At 39.3% G+C, this 17829-nt stretch overlaps 2 protein-coding genes across 3 annotated transcripts; both read left to right on the top strand.

Annotated features, from left to right (window-relative positions):
• The first annotated feature begins 9 nt into the window (after window positions 1-9).
• On the top strand, window positions 10-9109 carry LOC137188522 (galectin-3-binding protein B-like). Its single transcript, XM_067598172.1, has 6 exons — window positions 10-3632; window positions 3817-3891; window positions 4538-4723; window positions 4932-5072; window positions 6839-7118; window positions 7246-9109. The coding sequence occupies exons 2-6, from the start codon at window positions 3831-3833 to the stop codon at window positions 8285-8287; spliced, it is 1710 nt and encodes a 569-aa protein (XP_067454273.1). The 5' UTR covers window positions 10-3632; window positions 3817-3830; the 3' UTR covers window positions 8288-9109.
• A 452-nt stretch (window positions 9110-9561) lies between these two features.
• dmap1 (DNA methyltransferase 1 associated protein 1) lies at window positions 9562-15973 on the top strand. Of its 2 annotated transcripts, none has more exons than XM_067596904.1 (10): window positions 9562-10007; window positions 10190-10281; window positions 10473-10668; window positions 10980-11138; window positions 11280-11447; window positions 11880-12065; window positions 12382-12468; window positions 13356-13428; window positions 13976-14328; window positions 15220-15973. In XM_067596904.1, the coding sequence occupies exons 1-10, from the start codon at window positions 9912-9914 to the stop codon at window positions 15277-15279; spliced, it is 1470 nt and encodes a 489-aa protein (XP_067453005.1). In that variant the 5' UTR covers window positions 9562-9911; the 3' UTR covers window positions 15280-15973. The 2 variants fall into 2 exon arrangements, with proteins under 2 accessions (XP_067453005.1, XP_067453006.1); XM_067596905.1 differs by having other exon boundaries at window positions 9563-10007; window positions 12397-12468.
• Window positions 15974-17829: the final 1856 nt, after the last annotated feature.

The raw sequence follows: 17829 nt of genomic DNA, 5'->3' as shown, positions 1-17829 counted from the left end.
AGGTAATCGCGGTGCAAAAAAAGGATTTTGGGAACATCTGTGCCCGGGATGTAGATATTCAAATAAACAAAATACTTTATTTAAGTGAACCTAATTGAAAGATTGTTTGGTCAAAGATATGATTCAGTCCATTTAAAAATGTCTTATCTTTTGGATATCCAACTAGCCTGATAATAGTCGAAATTCAATTTTAGATATCTAAAACGTAAGACTAAGTAAGTAAGACCTAAAACAACAGTCTGAGGGTGCAGTGGACTTTTGGTCTAACCATGATAGTCAATATCAGTACCCCACAATAAGGAAAGTGGCCTTGCTAATACTGACAATGTTTGGATCCACTTACACTTGTGAGTCTAGCTTTTCTCATATGAATACCATCAAAACAAGGGCAAGTTGTTCCCGTTTTTTTTTTTTTTTTTTTACAGTCTATGGTTGTTCCATGACCAATGAGAAATTGCATGAGTGTCTCAGGATTGCCCTTAGCTACTATCTATGAGCCAAACTGTGTTGAGATAGCAAAATCAAGGCAGTGTAATTTCTCTCACTGACTCAAATAGGCTCTAAATGACAGACGTCTGATATGTATGGTAGTTCTATAGTGATAAATCACCAGATTGAGGCATGTAATGCTATCTTAGTGAAAATGCAAAGACTACAGATCTGTTTTTATGATGATTCAAATAGGCCTACTTATTGTTAGTCTGGATACTGTTTTACTGCTATAAGCACCATATGTCTGCTTGGAATTGTTTTTGATAGTATCACGAACAGGCCAATTTATTGTCATCTGATGGCCACTGTTTTACTATGTTCATCTTGCATTTAGCATTTATGGATATACATATAGGCCATATAGCCTATTTAGTTTCACTCAGATCATCACAGAAGCTAAAGAACATCTACATGTCCATGTCAACCTGGCAACTCCATCTGCTGAGGCTGTGTGCTGTGATCAATGCTTTAGAATAGGCTAGCTGTAAAATGGACCAAATTATGATGACACAATTTTGAGAATAACTGAGAATAACTAGTCAAAACTACAATGTAGTTGTATGTAATAATTAGAGATATGTTACTGTTACTGTTAGTTACTGACAGTCATACACAAAATGCAGATATTAAGCTCCTTTAAGACATATACAAATATTCTTCTTTGAATAACAATTTGTGTCTGATATGGTTTTTCCACAAAAAGTTCACTTACCTAGTTAGAAATTCTTAAGTTATATCTCCTTCTCTCTCTTTAAAAATCCAGAATCTGTGAATATGTAAATATTTTTTCCATTTAAATGGCACATTAAATGCCACAGGATGTCTCCTACCTCACTGAAAAGTTCATTCTCGCTGTAGCTATGTTCACTGGAGGCTTCTAGTTTCCTCATCACACTTGAGTAAGTTGCATATTGGACCGGGATCAGCTTCAAAAATGTTTGTGATGTCACAAATCACTACTACTTTGACTTAGAATTTCAGTGACCACATAGAAACTTTCCACCTTCAGCGGATGAATGTGAAAACAGCCTTTAAGTGTCAAACTCTCATCATTCTGTGAAGCTCAAACACTCAAATACAGGAACAAAAAGAAAAACACCTTTTTGCATGGAGGGGGACTTTAAGAGGATGGAGTGATGAGTTGCGAGCAGGCTCAGCCCACTAGCCGTGATTTCTATCAATGTAGAGGGCGGACCCAAACACAACTAGTTAATACCATACAGTCTATGGTTCATACATAACCCAACTGCCCTGTCTATGCAGCCTGAGAGAAAGCAGTGGCCAACCTAAGGTAAGAAACACAAATCAGCCAGTGTTTGGGGTGCCTTACAGGAATCTGTTCATAAGTTATGTTTAGTGTGATACAATCTGTTGACAATTATTTTAGTTTGTTGTCTTGATATTTTTCTTTTTTTTCTGTTGGTAAAATTGTAGTAAAGAAAAAAGTGTGTAATCATGAAGAAGATGAAGAATGAAATAGCCTAAAGTGTGGATTATTAACAAAACTAAAACTAAACAAAATATGTTATTGGATCCAGTAGATCCCTCTTGAGACCCACCTTGGCCTGAAATTGGTTGAATGAATTCTTATATAGGCCTATAAAATGAATAGTTTGTCCTTTTCTTTGGTTTCATGCAAAAGAGAAATTTGTCTATTTTTCCAAATTTTAAGAAACCAATTGTGTTTAGTATTAAATTTTGTATGCAGCATATTTTGATCCATATACTGAACCAAATCTTGAGAGATGGGATGTTGCGTTCCTACAGTTAATAAAGGGTGAATAAGTACCAGGTGCCTGTAGACAGATCAACATATGCCCAGTGATTTCAGAGGATGACATCTGAAAACATTTCAGTCAGCTTCCAGACCCCCTTTCTATAAAGAGACGTCCTTGGATCACACACCGCAGCAAGGCTAGCTAGGTCTTCTGAGAGCACCAATATATTTCTACACCCTTAAGTTCTTCTGTAATATATTGTAGTTAGAGATGCTCTCCATATCTGTTGTTGTTTTTGTTTTTCTTATAAAGTATGCGGATATGTGATAAACACTAAATATATTATGTAGGTTTATGAATTGAGCATTAGAAAGGGGGCAGGAAGTATTAACTTCCTCCTGCTTCTTCTGAGAGTTTGTTTCTTATGTTAAATTCTATTGATTTTTATTGTTTCTTGTTTGTATTCATGCTTGTTTTTATACATTCTGAGACAAAGTTTATCAAATCAAATCAAATATATCTGTTGAAATGTTTACTTGTCTGCTGGACATTGACCAAAAACTAAATATTTACCTTTTAGGTACCTGATTGGTCAATGACAAATAGCTCCATAAAAACATCAAATATTCAGTGGACTCTTTTGGACTTTGGACTTTCACAAACAAATCCAGGTCTGTTTCAAACTCAAATGACATAGATCCTCTCCTTATTGTGTGTGGATAGATAGAAAATTGCATAAGAATTCTGCAGTTGTGCAATTACATATTCTGCATCTTCTGGTGTTATTGGTTATTCTTTCCTTGAACAAAGAAAAATTAAGTAACAGCATGATACTAGATGTAAATAATTTGTAAATGCAATTGTTTCTTACATTATCCTCCCCTCTGTTATGTGAGACAGAGTAGGTGAACCCAAGTGCAGACACTCAAGGGAAGGAAACAGATATATAATAGAAATAAAGCATTTATTTTCAAGGCTGAGGAAGGGGAATGCAGGAAGCTTGGGCTGGTGACTGGGAGACTGGGGCTGGGGCTTGGGCACCTAGCTAGGAGACAGGCTGAGGTTTGGGCTGGAAACTAGGAACCAGGGGCTCAGGACTGGGCTGGAAGCTGGAAAGAGCAGGGGTCCAAGGCAGGGAAGCAGGGCTGACGAGATGAGATGAGGGGCTGGAGCCAGAGGAAACAGAACTATCGGGAACAGGAGGCAGGGTTAGGTAGGGGAAAGCAGGCAACAACAGGATAAATGCATGAGAAGTGGCTTGACGCATAATAAACGTAGCAGAGTCTACAATCCAGCAGAGTGGAAGTGGCAGGGCTGAGTATTTATAGAGGTCTTCATTATTGAGATGAGGTGCAGCTGTTGTGGCTCTGCTCTGACTCCAGCAGACCTGTCTCCACTCACATATCAGACAGACATATACAGGTAGAGAGAGGAAGAGAGCCACTCAGAGAGTGGCAGCATGTCAGGGAGACACATGAGCATAACACCCTCTGCTGTAATGTGCATATCCATCAGTACCATTCTCATGCATTATTTCAGAGGAAATTTGGATTCTCAATAAAATGTCTATTACTTTGGGACTCATTGTTTTCCCTTTCTTTCCCAGTATTTGCAATCAAAATGAAGAAGGGGGTTATCTTATCACTCTGTGTTCTTTTGCTGAGTGTCAGCCTGTGTGCAGGTGAGTGACTTGTTTGAGCTCTAGTTCCTTCGTACTATTGTGTCACTGTTCCTGATGTTTAAGCAAATGTTAAATTCAAACAACTTCATAGGTAATTACAAGATAACTTTAATGGCATAGTCAACATGACAGCAATTTATTTTTTCCCCCAAAAACTTCACAATTAAACTATTTCTTCATTGTGTCTGTTCACCAAAGTCTTGCAAAACCATGAGACAAAAGGGATTTGATTTGAGTTCAGGTTGGCTTGTTCTGTTACATGGATAAAAAAACATTGCTCACCTTAATGTGAGGCTATTTTAAATTTGGTTTCAGAACCATTTAAGCTAATTTTTATTTTTACTTGAGTAGATTTTTACTCCTCCACCTCAGTATATTTCAGTGTTTATTATAGATACAGTTTTTACTTTTTAACCATTGGTGGCTATTACACTACAGTGTAATCTAACTCGTTGAGATTATGTGAGCCACACAAAATCATAATTTACAACAAAAAAGTTTTATGATATGAAAAGTAAACTTTTGCAAAAGCAGGCTTTACTGAGCTAAATGGTTGTCTGTATATTTTTGTAACAATGATTGGACATGGAGTGACAGAATTTGTTCATTACATCATGTTTGTGTAATTTGTGTTGCATTTCTTCAGGATATAAGGAAGGCGATGTTAAGCTGGTTGATGGTAGTGTTGCCTCTGAGGGCCGTGTGATGATCTATCATGAAGAAGAATGGGGGACTGTGTGTGATGACGGCTGGGGACTTAACGCAGCTAACGTGGTGTGTCGCCAGCTCGGTTTCTCTGCTGCAATAGAAACTGTGAATTCACGTCACTTTGAATAAGGTAATAAAGCTCTGGTAGACTGTGGCGCTTTGAAAATCAAGGCAGAATTGAGCATAAACTATGGTAAATGTGCCAAATAATAACAACGAATGATGTTGACATTACTACTTTATGAGGAAATCCCGTATGATGAGACAATCAGAAGGAATCAAATCATCTTCTTCTGAAGTTGTGATTACAATTCTTATGTTGCTTGCTTTAGAGACTGGTGTTTTAGGCAGAATTTGGATGGATGATTTAGAGTGTGATGGGACTGAGACAAGCCTTGCCCAATGTATGTTCAGCGGATGGGGGAGAAATGACTGTTCTCACAATGAAGATGCTGGTGTTAAATGTAAAACAGGTAAGACTTATTAAAGGTTTAGAAGGAAATCAGATGCATTCTCTCTCTCTCTCTCTCTCTCTCTCTCTCTCTCTCTCTCTCTCTCTCTCTCTCTCTCTCTCTCTCTCTCTCTCTCTCTCTCTCTCTCTACTGGGCTCAGCTATTGAGTTTGGAGGGATTTGGAACGGAGACATGCATTTGTTGGTGTTTTTCTGTGTACATGTAAAATGTATCTGCAGAATTCAGCATGTAAAGATTCTGTTGGATGTTTGTCCCAAAAGGTTAATTTATGATGACTGAGTGGACCCCGTACCAAGGTAGGTATAACTCATACTTTGTTCAGTAATATGATTATTTTTGGCAAACTAGTTTTTTTTTTTTTCTCTTGACATCTGTGGCGTTTTTGAAAAATCATGACATTAGTTTTATTCATATTTACTGCCAGGGCCCAGTTCTAACCAAGCCGGTAGCTCCGGGTCTGAAAAGTGAAGTGCATTCTTTCTAATGGCCAGCAGGGGGCGACTCCACTGGTTGCAAAAAGAAGTCAGATTGTATAGAAGTCTCTGAGAAAATGACCCTACTTCTCACTTGATTTATTATGTCAGTAACCACTTTCCTAATGAGTTTATGGTCTCAATCGCTGGTTTCAAGTCTTCTTCAATACAGCATGATGTTAATATTGTAAATTATGGTCCCCTGCTATTTCACAGGCTACAGTAACATAGACATTTTTTCTTAGGAAGGGTCTTAACTGAGTGAAATGACCCAGAAGTATCTAAGTGGCAGCCATGATAAGAGCTGGTTGAATTCTCTGAATGCTTAGGAAAGGTGCTTCAATGCTTTCTTTTTAATCTCCTTTAGCATAGATTACACTTGACCATCCTTTACAAAAGGAAAGGAGATAATTCTGTCCTACAATTCCTTGTGACAGCAATATTTAGAGCGACCAGGCGACGCACCATTCACAAACCCTCTTGAGAAGAGGGTAGAAAGGCAGTAGTCAAAGATCAAGTCAGATCTAAATAAATCTGTCCAAAAGCATTCTTTTATTTAGAACACCACAGAATAACTGTTTTTGTGTCATTCATTTGACCTGAGAGTTTAAAGAACACATTTCTTTGGTTGTGGTCTGAAAGGGGGAATTGCTGTGATAGTGAATGCACTGATAGTGGAGAGGTCCATGTCAGTGACTGCATAGTCTACTGCACTAGACCTAAGAGCTGAGGAGTATGTGAATCTCCCTAAAGAGTCTCCTCTGAACCTACCGTTAACTATGTACAGGCCTGATGCCCGACAGAAATGCACTACCCCCCCTGCCACTTTGACTTATTTCAGAGTCAAGGTTGTTCCGATAGGTGATGGGTTGTGTGGTAAAAATGGGAGACTGATCAAACACATGTGAGTCGTTGACATCAGGTTCAGTTCCTGTTCATCCTTGGGCCTAGAAATTGGCAATTTCTGAATGGAGATTTTCAAAAATCTTTAAAATAAGGAGAATCTATTGGGGGTATATAAATAGCACAGAGATATAGATTTCTTTCAGTTATGCTCAGGGTTTGATCTAATCTTAACTCTCTCTCTCTCTCTCTCTCTCTCTCTCACACACACACACACACACTCTGTATGTGTGTGTGTGAAAACAATATTGATTTTCACACATGGTATATGGTTACAAAGAAAGCACTGGCCAAGTTAGGTTGAAAATGTGTGAGACAAGAAATACAAGTTACAACAATGGAATAACAATCCAACAATAAGAATACTGGTGTGCAAGTAAAATACTAACCATGTCACTTTACAGACAACACAAACTACACCTGTGGCTGATCAGAGGTATTGTTTGAACCAAAATACTAGCCTCTCATATCAGTTGGGGGAGCTGTTCAACAGTGGACGTGACTGTGACTTGGACATTGCAGTGGTGGTGGACAACAACACTGTGGAGACAATCTGTGCCCACAAGCTCATTCTTTCTCTGAACTCATTCTTTGAAGTCACACAAGCAGAGTCCACACTCAGCATTAATGTCGCTGCTGACTGCAGTCAATACGCCACCATGTTTGTAAGGTGAATGTTACCAATGTGTCTTGAAATTACCACCTCTTTGTTACCAGATAAACCTATGTGATGTTGCAAAATTCTACCAAAACTTGATGTAAATCAAAGCATACTAATAAAAATGTTTAAATTCTAGATACATTTACACACGACAGATCAACATCACACTATCCTCTGCTCAGTGTATTCACAAGATGGCATCTGACTGGGGTCTGAAACAACTTCAGAATGAGACAACAAAACTCTTCAGCTCATTTCTCCCAGAGGATCCCACTTTCCAGGGTCAAAAGAGCTTCTATGAGTATGCACTCCGTACAGGCGATGAGGCATTGCAGCAAAGCTGTCTTCGCTATTTGGCTTGGAACTTTGAGGCACTGATCCACTCCCCAGCCTGGACGAATCTTACGCTGGATATGGTCAAGGCTCTTCTGTCTCGCTCAGATCTTGTTGTGTCCAATGAGACCTACATCCTTAAGGGGCTGGAGGGATGGGCCACAGCCCAAGGAAGCACATCTATTCCTGAGAGCCTTTTAGAACTCATCCGTTTCCCTATGATACCAGCTGAGGACTTGTACAACCCTAATGGCTTACAATACCAGACAAACAAGTTAGCAGGTTTTCATTTTAATGCCCTGCCTTTTGGGATGCTGCATGATGACGTGGCAAGAAATCTGAATGCTTACATGTCTAGGATTTACACTGGTAATCCATGGAGTTTTACTTTTGAAAACAGAGCCATCAAAGCCCACAATGATTATGGATTCTACACTTTTAACAGCCAGAACTTTGTTAGACTTAACAGTGATTTCCAAACCCCTGTGCATAATAGTGCCTATTTTGCCTTACATAGCATAACCTGGAAAGCAAATTTATATTTAACTGAAGCAGACTGCTTAAGAGGAAGTGTCACTTGCCTTTCTCTGCCAGCTGTCAGTTTAAAGATTCAGGATAAGCAAAGTGCATTACCCAGAGAGATGGAGAGTCGTATTCTTTACAGCAACAGGCTCGTTGTTTTGTGTGAAGGCAAGTACGTGTTCCACGTTGAGAATTTCAAAGTTGTTAATGGTGAGAATATGGCATTTGTTCCAACAAACAGCAGTGCAGGACAAGTCTATCCATGCCACTCAAACCGGTTCTCATACCAAGTGGTGGTACGTCCTCAGTACTTTACAGGGTAGTTCTGGTTTCCTCTGGGAACCTCAGAAAGTATGCAGGATAGAGAAATAGCAAATGTGTAATTTCTTTTTAGTTTCATGACACTGTCAACTCTATTAATCTTACAACAATCTTATGACAATTTCAAGTTATCCAGGTTGATCATCCTAACCCTTGCCATATAACATCCCTTCAGATACTGCTTGGATATCATTTGTCACTGTATTCACAGTATTCATGGCTAGAGAAAAGGTGTTACCAAAATGTTGTCTTGTTGTGTCCTTGATGTTATTCTGCATGCCATTAATTATCTGAGAGAAAAAAAACTCTCAGATCATAATAAACCAATTAATCATAAACATGTTAAAGAAAGGACATGTTTGACTGTTTTATGTCAGTATCAGTGTCTGTATCTCTATTTCTCGTCATTCTGTTACTTCTCCAAGACAAAAACATAAAGGACACGTTTGACTGTTTTATGTCTTGTATCAATGTCTGTATCTCTCACTTACTTTCTTTCAATTTTAAAATTAATAATAATAATAAGAAGATTATTTGTAGCTATAGCACATTTCATACAAGGATTGCAGCTCAAAGTGCTTTACATGCAAATGACAAAGTCAGAATATCAGGACGAAATCAAATCACAGATCAATAAAAACAGATAAGAAGACGAAAGAAACAAAAAAAAACAAATAAATAAAACAAACAAAAATGATAAAAGGTTGATAAAACAACAAATGGTAATTAACAACAGAGTATGATTTTTTTTTTTAACTAGCTACAGAGTTGGCCTCTCTGATATGTTTTGATAGAAAATTCCATAATTTTGTGGCATAGTTGTTGTTTTTTTTTTTTTAAAAAACAGCATCCCCAATTTTCTTGTGGGCCTGATTTCCAACTTCTAAAACATAAATATATTGATGATATACTTCCTTGATATATAGCACCATCACACCCAGTAATTTTAATAATTAGTAATAATTTTAAACTTTACCACACTTCATCGTAGTACGGAGATGCTGTTTAGTTTCCTTGATTGAAGCATAATGGAGGAATGAGGACTTTTTTCTTATTAATCTTACTATAATTTGGGTGAAACCTATATGCATTGATGTAAATGTTCAACCTAGTTTCTTGAGAATGAGAGCTGAAACCTGTTCTAAATCAACGTGTATCACTCAGTAAATAAGTTGTTAAAAACACAGTAGTAATTTTGTTTGTTAATATTTATGGTTTGTTTATTATTTTATTCTGCAGTGCGCCGCCAGACCGCACGGTGGCGACGGTCAACTTATCGGTAGATCAGTGCAGAGAGCGATGTCAGTGGAGCAGTTAGGTGGCTAGCTCGGTACCACAACCTGAACAATAGCAAGGGAATACTAATATTCACTGTCTCTACAGCTTTCCTATATTGTAGGAACGTCCACGGTAATATTAAGAAAATAAATCGTACAAAAACGTGTACTTTGCCGTTTGCGGCTCCGTGTAAATTTAACTTAACTTAGAAATGGTAGCGTTAGCATTAGCCTTAAGCTAGGGACGTAAGTTAGCCGTTGGACAGCACAACGCTAATGAACGAGCGCGTGTGCATTAATGAAAGGTGTTTACAGGTTGTGAGAAGCGATAATTAACAACATATTAATCATGGCTACCGGTGCTGATGTGAGGGACATACTGGAGTTGGCCGGAGGGGATAATGATGGCCCCATCAGCAAAAAGGACCTTATCAACTCAGACAAGGTAAATCTGACTTTCTTAATATTTACTATAGGTAAACCTATACAGGTCATGTGACAAAAAAATGATATCCATACCAGTGTCTACAGCTACAGATTGAGAAGATTATTATCACTATTATGTCTTTGAGAGTATTACCAAAATGTTTCAATCAAAATAACCAATTTCTCCATCATGTATTTCAGAAAAAAACCAAGAAGACAACTGAAACGTTGACCTTCAAGAGACCAGAGGGAATGCACCGAGAAGTCTATGCTTTGCTGTATTCAGATAAGAAGTATGGGCTCCTTTGAAATTATGTTGTTTTTTTAAATTGGTGCACTGAATTACCCTTGAGGTTTGGATTCAAGTACTGCTTACTTATTTTTATTGCCTTTCAGTTGCACGAAGAAGTGATCGGGACAAAAGTGAGAGGTGGTCAAGTTTCTTTAATTCATAGAATTTTTCTTTCTTCCTGTTAAAACACAGAGATGCTCCCCCTCTGCTGCCAAGTGATACTACTCAGGGCTACAGGACAGTCAAAGCGAAGCTGGGCTGTAAGAAGGTGCGTCCCTGGAAATGGATGCCCTTCACCAATCCAGCACGCAGAGATGGGGCCATATTCCACCACTGGCGACGTGTGGCTGAGGAGGGCAAAGACTACCCGTTTGCCCGCTTCAATAAGGTGGGCAAGACTGCTATCTCTTTTTATCTCTCCTCATAAGCTGTAGGATCTTATCAGTTTTACTCTGTTCAGGTCAAATACATATTTCAGCTGACAGAAACAATAACAGAATAACTGAGAATGAAGATTTTTTTGTCTCATCACTTTAACTCAATAAATGTAATCTGTCCTGTAGCACCTACACAAAGAATAGACACGGCTACTCATCCTCTGTTGTCTCCTCTTTAGATAGACACACACACACACTCACACTTTTAATTTATGTTTCCTTATTCAGTACATTTTCTCTGTGCTCCCGTCTGTCTGTATAGACAGTGCAGGTGCCAGTGTACTCTGAGCAGGAGTATCAGATGCATCTCCATGACGATGGCTGGACTAAAGCAGAGACAGACCACCTGTTCGACCTGTGCAAGCGCTTTGACCTGCGCTTCATAGTTGTCCATGACCGTTATGACTACCAGCAATACAGAGTAATCACTCACTCATTCACCCACTGACATTCTCTTTGATTGAGGATATATTACAAAAATAAAGGTGTATAATAATCAAAATCAGAATGCAGTAAGTTAAAGGTCATATTTTTAGTAACATTCTTCTATTTATGCTTTCAGAAACGTTCTGTGGAAGACCTGAAAGAACGGTATTATAGTATTTGTGGTAAGCTGACCAAGGTCCGTGCAGCTTCAGGAACAGAGCCTAAGATTTACATCTTTGATGCCGGCCATGAAAGACGCCGCAAAGAACAACTGGGGAAGCTCTTCAATCGCACACCTGAACAAGTTAGTAACATTATAATTTGAATATGAAATGCACACTCATGCAGTTTCTTATGCAGTTGTAAAGCTTTGGTAACTTAGATATTACCCAGCCATGATCAGTGGCATCATGCTAAACAACAAACAGTATTATGAATTACAGGTATAAACTCTGGAAAGGAAGGTGGTTGTTTGAAATAGAGAATGTATAAAAACCCAATTATGCCAGACAGTTAGCAAATACAGTGTTTACAGTGCTTGGTGTACTTAACTCTAAAATAGACTAATTGATGTCAACAAGTAATCTTTTCCAGTTGTTAAGTTAATAGCTTTTGAGCACCAGTGCACCAAAAGAGTGTATTGTTTTTTATTAGCATGATTGCCATCAATATAAGCATGTAAGATGTGTGCCAGCATTTGAATATAAACGTTGCAATTCTTTTGTTTTTCCTGCAGGTGGCAGAAGAGGAATATCTTATTCAAGAGCTAAGAAAGATTGAGACTAGGAAGAAAGAGCGAGAGAAGAAGGCCCAGGATCTGCAGAAACTCATTAAAGCAGCTGACACAACTACAGAGTTGAGGCGAGCTGAAAAGAGAGTTTCCAAGAAGAAGCTCCCACAAAAAAGAGAAACAGAAAAACCGGTAAGCACACACACAAAAAGAGTGATGTAAAGCACAACAAAATCTTCAGAGGAAAAGCATGTTTTTAGTTAAGGTCAACATTTTGACTGTGCTTATTCAATGTAATGAATATTGAATATATTGAAATATTAAGTAAAAAATCTGCCATCAAAAGAAAACAGTCTTGATATTTTTTAATTCATCATTTTACTTTATTTTTGATTGAACTACTGCATCTCAGAGAATATGAAACAGTTCTCACACCTTAATAATATTCATCCCATACATATTTATTTGAATGCTTTGACATCTCAAGTTTATCCGTGTCTCTCATCAGTCATTTCTTCTTCAGGCTGTACCAGAGACAGCAGGCATCAAATTCCCTGATTTTAAATCAGCGGGAGTCACCCTGCGCAGCCAGAGGGTGAGTTTTACCATCCCTGTTGAGATATTGAAAACACTAAAAGGATATTCTTAAAAACGCCTTCAACTTAAAACTTCAACTTGGCTTTGAAATACCAGTGGAGAACCTAGAACACCATTCTGAGTCAGGAATAGTCCCATAGCTTTTGATTAGGGTTCTGTATCAAGAAATTATATTGCTCTGTACTGTGCTGACATTTATCATCGGTATTGATGTAAATACATCAACAGTCAACCTAACTCAACCTTATTTTTGTAGAAATATACACAGAACACAGTTGATCCAGTGGTGTTGTTCTACAACACAGAGAGAAAGCAGAACAAAAGAAAGAGTAAAATATAAGAGAAAACCATCATTTGGTTTGGGGGCAGCTATTGACATAATACTCAGTCCTGATTTGGCGAAGAACAGGAACCTTTGAGGAGCTAGAAATTTTTGTCATTTAAGGAGGCCAACTGAGTTTTGTTTGAACAAGTAGAAATATCAAAGGTAATTTAGCAATACCTGACCCTGCAGTTGATGTATGTGAGCAGCGAGAATGTTTGACTTGAGTGAGCTATCTCTCATTAGCACAGTGATGATTAATTTGGTTAGTGACTAGCTAATATTTGTAAGACCTAGCAAGGGGACTCTTATTCATCTTCAAGACTGATGAGGAGCTGCCGCTCTCTATGGAAAATGCATTAGCACTACTAAAGAGTGGAGTGCCCCTCCAGCTAATCAGTCAGACAGAGTTCAGTGAATAAAGACATTTTGATCTGGCCTGCTGCAGTGCATTTCATACGAATTAAAAGCCTTGAGGTGGAGCAGTTTATCCTTGTATCCTCTACACCTTAAATCACACCCTTGTGTGTGTCTGTGTATTTGTGTATTTGTGTGTGATTCAGATGAAACTACCAAGCTCGGTGGGCCAGAAGAAGATCAAGGCCATTGAGCAGATCCTGATGGAGCAAGGAGTGGGTGAGTGTGAGAAGACATTATCAAGCTGCCAAAATTTCAAAGTTGTACATTTTTAACTCTCTTCTACAACAGACCTGCAATATAAGAATCTTAAACTATGAATTTCTGTTTTTTTGTTTGGTATGTTATTTGGCACTGTGGGGAAAACGAAAAGTTGAATTTCTTTCCCTTTATTTTGAATAAAAAACACTTGAATGAGTACTTGAAATAAGCTAATTTGCTGTCTTGCCAAGAGTTAGCTGAAAAGATCAATATCAATTTTTACCTTAAATAAACAAAGAGTACATTATGGCATAAAAGCAGTAAGCTTGCACATAGGAGCACCAAAATCAGCCGGGTGCATTGGCTGCATACAGCATCTCAGCAGCACCAAACCAAATCAAATGTTAATGATCAGTTTGGGAAGAATACATGCACTGTTACACCTGTATCTTCTGCTTAGTGTAATAAACTCACAAACTGGTTTTGAGGTGTTTTAATCAAAGCGCTGGGTAACTGAAATCTAATTTAAAATTTTCACTGCCTTCATGTCTGTCTGTGGATCCAGATCTCAACCCCATGCCGACAGAAGAGATTGTACAGATGTTCAATGAGCTGCGTAGTGACCTGGTGCTGCTCTACGAGCTGAAGCAGGCCCACAGCAATTGCGAGTATGAACAACAGATGCTGCGTCACCGCTACGAGGCCCTGCTGAAGGCCGGCAGCGGAGGCGGGTGTGGCGGAAGTATAGGATTGGGGCCAGCTGCCACACTGCAGGGTGGGGATACCAATGTCAACAACAGCACCACAGCATCCACACCAGGCGGGGAAGCCCAGACCTGGCCCAGCGCAGATGACATCAAGGTGGAAGCCAAAGAGCAGATCATTGATGTGGTAGGAGCGCCGCTAACCCCCAACTCAGTAAGTCTGCTATATCTCTGCCTGGTCCAAAGTATATCACAGTTAATCAGGTGAAAATATTGCAAATGTTTAAACAGTTTTAATGTATGACAGACATGCAAGTGAAAAAAATTTGAGGACTTTGAAACTGTTTTATAAATGCAAACAATTATTGGGAAAAAGAGGACTAGGCAAACGCCTAATTAAGCTGGACTGCTGATGGAGCATGTCAGAAATATGGTGTTACATGTAAAAAATTATTGTATATCACCAGATTATATAGCCTTGAAACAGAGCTTCCAACTACATGATGTCTTGACAGCAGACATATTCTTTTTATTACCTAATTCTATATTCAAGCGCCCTGTTAAACACAATTGGCATAGATAGTGGCTAGCGAGGGATCAAGTCCTCATCATTGTACTGGCGACTCCTGGTGATTGGGGTGCCTATGCAGAAGACAGTAGGATCTGGGTAGACTGTGTGAGCCACTACTCATAATAAAGATCCTTGCTGAGCTGGTATATAAAAACAAGCAGATGGTGATGCCATGCGTATTGGTTGGAGACACATGGCTGTCTACACCCTCCCCAGGCTAACAGTGGGAGTCAGCAGTGACAGGAACAGCAGTGCACAGAGAACTGGGAGAAAAGGAGGGGAAAAAAACAGAAATTGATGCACTTGTCAAGGGTTAGCTCACTGCACATTTCCCCTCTTGCTGTTTTAACCATGGGGAGTCTGTCATACATTAAACGACATTCACTATTCATGGGCAACTCACTCGGCAGTCTGGCAAGCATGTTGTAGAAATATGAGTGAGTACAGATGCTTCGTCCTCTCATGACATGCAGCAGCACAGAAAGTGGACCCCTGTCAGTCCTTGATGAGATTGTTTTGTGTATGACATTGCAGCGCAAACGTAGAGAATCGGCATCCAGCTCGTCGTCGGTGAAAAAGGTGAAGAAGCCTTGATGAGGACTAAAGCACCAGCTGGTACACGGTGGAGGACAAGGGGCTCAGTGGAGACGCCGATAAGTTTTATTTTTGGACAAGAGAGACACAGGGGGGGGAGCAGGATACCTTATTGCTGTCCATTTATGTAGAAGCACCATGGACAACACACACACAGACACAACTTTGCAGCTACTAACAGGACCTCTCCAACCCCTCCCCATCTGGCTTTCCCACCATCGTAGTGACAAAGGCAACGACTGAGTGACATTTCATTCCATTACTGCTCCTCTCCTTGCTTCCATCAAAGCTCAGCCTTAGATGAGGCAAGATCAACTGTAAATTGCCAGGCCGAGCTAATCGGGACATGGGGAAGAAGGTTGGAATGACTTGGTAATTGAAATGAATTGGAATGAAAGAAGAGACTCTGGGAGTGGGAGGACCTTGAGCCGCAATGCTTATTTGACCCATATGAGGTTTTTTTGTAGCCTAATCATGCCATAGTGTTTACTGGAAATGTGTTTTTGTGTTAGCCTGTAGTACCGGCTCCCTCTCGACCCTGAGTGCGTCTCCCTCTCTCGTGGATACTGCTTCCATCTGTTATGCTTTCTCTGTGTGGACTAGTGGGGCTGATTTGTGTTGTTTGTCCTCAGGTGACCTTGAAGATGCTTTAGTCAATGATTCAATAAACCTCATTGTTTGTTTTTTTTTCTTACCACGTGTTACACATGTTTACTCCACGGTGGTACATTTCACATTTCAAGCATCAGTCGCACTTTCTCAGCTTTCTCTTTCTTAACCCGGAGGAAATTGGTGTTGAATACACATTTGCCAGGGAAATCGTAAGATCATGACATTCTTACCTCACCTGTCATTTAAGTTAAGTGACAACTAATGACTTCATTAATATGATAATTAAGCAGTGATCATTCTTTGGTTGGCACAGCCATGAAAACTTCATTAGGTTCCCTCCCCATAATATTGCTAATTGTGTGTCAATTATGTCGTTTAGCCTACTTAGACATTAATTTCTATGCAAATTTTGAATATGTTTGCACAGAAATGGGTGCACTGTGATGTGAGCATACAATATCTATGTAGAATTTGCAAAAATTCAGGTATATCAGGTAATGCTATCTGCATACAAACTCAAAATTACTTCAGATTGCTTTTGGCTATTTTGATGTACCTCAATACATCTTTTGATCTATAACAAAACAATTTAATGGTTTCATCCAGTGGATTTTTGATTACAAATTAAGGTTTAAATCTATGATTTTAGCTTAAAATCCAAGTATAATTTTGTTGATTTGTTATTTCTGCAAAAGAAACAAATTTGTCAAAAAAAGAAAAATAGCAAGACTTTTTAATAACTATTTTATCTTTGTTTGTCTTGAATCCTCACCAACTTCAGAGGGCTTGTTTCATAATGAACACTACAGCATCCACCAAAGGTTGCATCATCACCACGTCTTCATCTACAGCTCTAATAAGCGCTGCTAAGGTTACAGAAGTAAAGCCATCCACACACTAGGCGGTTTGATTGAGAGAGAAAGAAAAAGAGTGAGAGAAGGCAAGTAAACATGGGTAAAATGGATTCTCGGTGTCTATATTTCATGTTGAAAATTGGCTCATAAATCCAGTGGTTTGATCTATGGAACCCGTCGTTGCTTGAAAAAACCTCCGTAAATGTGTAATTTCTCCCTTGACAGAACACAGCCGAAAGGCTATCTTTCTTTTGCTTCCTCCTCCCCTCTCTCTCCCGTTTTTCTCTGTCTCTCATATTCGCTCCCTCTCTCTACCAGCCTGGCGTTGGATTAATGCTCTGCTCTCTTCCCCTCTCTCCTTTCATGCTCCTCTGATATCTTCTTTTCATCACTGCTCATCCATTTATCAAAACTGGGGCTTCTCTCTCCCTCTCTATCTCTCAATATCTAAACCCATCTTAAGTTATATGGTAGGTATCTTGTAAGATGGGCTTCAAGAAGGTGGAGGTTATTAATAAATACTAGTATAAATTGAAAATAGGTGTGCAGGGATGCATCACCAGCCATGTGTGAATGATAAAGACCCCCAGCAGCCCCCATCTAGCTCCGTCTGCCATGAGCTCCATCCGGGCTACAGTGTAGGTTGTGCAGCACTGATGTGAAAAGCATGAGGCAGAACACCATGGCAGAGTGTCTTATAATGTGTTTGTGATGGCATTGAGATGAGATCTCTTTATCAAGGCCAGACTGAGGCTTTAATCACGGCCTAAGAGGTGCGCTGGCTGTTTATCATAATTGAACTGTATCCAGGCTAATCGCTGGCATACGTCACTGTCGAGGGGTTGCTCGGCCGCACCAGCAGGCGATGCTGGTGGTGGTGATTGAACACACAGTTAAGAGAAAGGATGTGTACTGAGGAACATAAGGCAGGAAGAGACAGGTAATAGCAGATGTGATAGAACCCTGTTCAAATACATCACGCCTTGAGGTAATCGCTGATGTGACAATGATTAGATTGTCGATGCCTCCTTTCTGTGGCACAGTGCTTTATACCTATCATGTCACATACAATTATTGATTACTA

This window comes from Thunnus thynnus, chromosome 8 (genome assembly GCF_963924715.1).
Source record: "Thunnus thynnus chromosome 8, fThuThy2.1, whole genome shotgun sequence".
In the NCBI taxonomy this organism is placed as follows: Eukaryota; Metazoa; Chordata; class Actinopteri; order Scombriformes; family Scombridae; genus Thunnus; species Thunnus thynnus.
The sequence above is the reverse complement of the archived record's forward strand: the minus strand, read 5'-3'. Positions and strand labels throughout refer to the sequence as shown.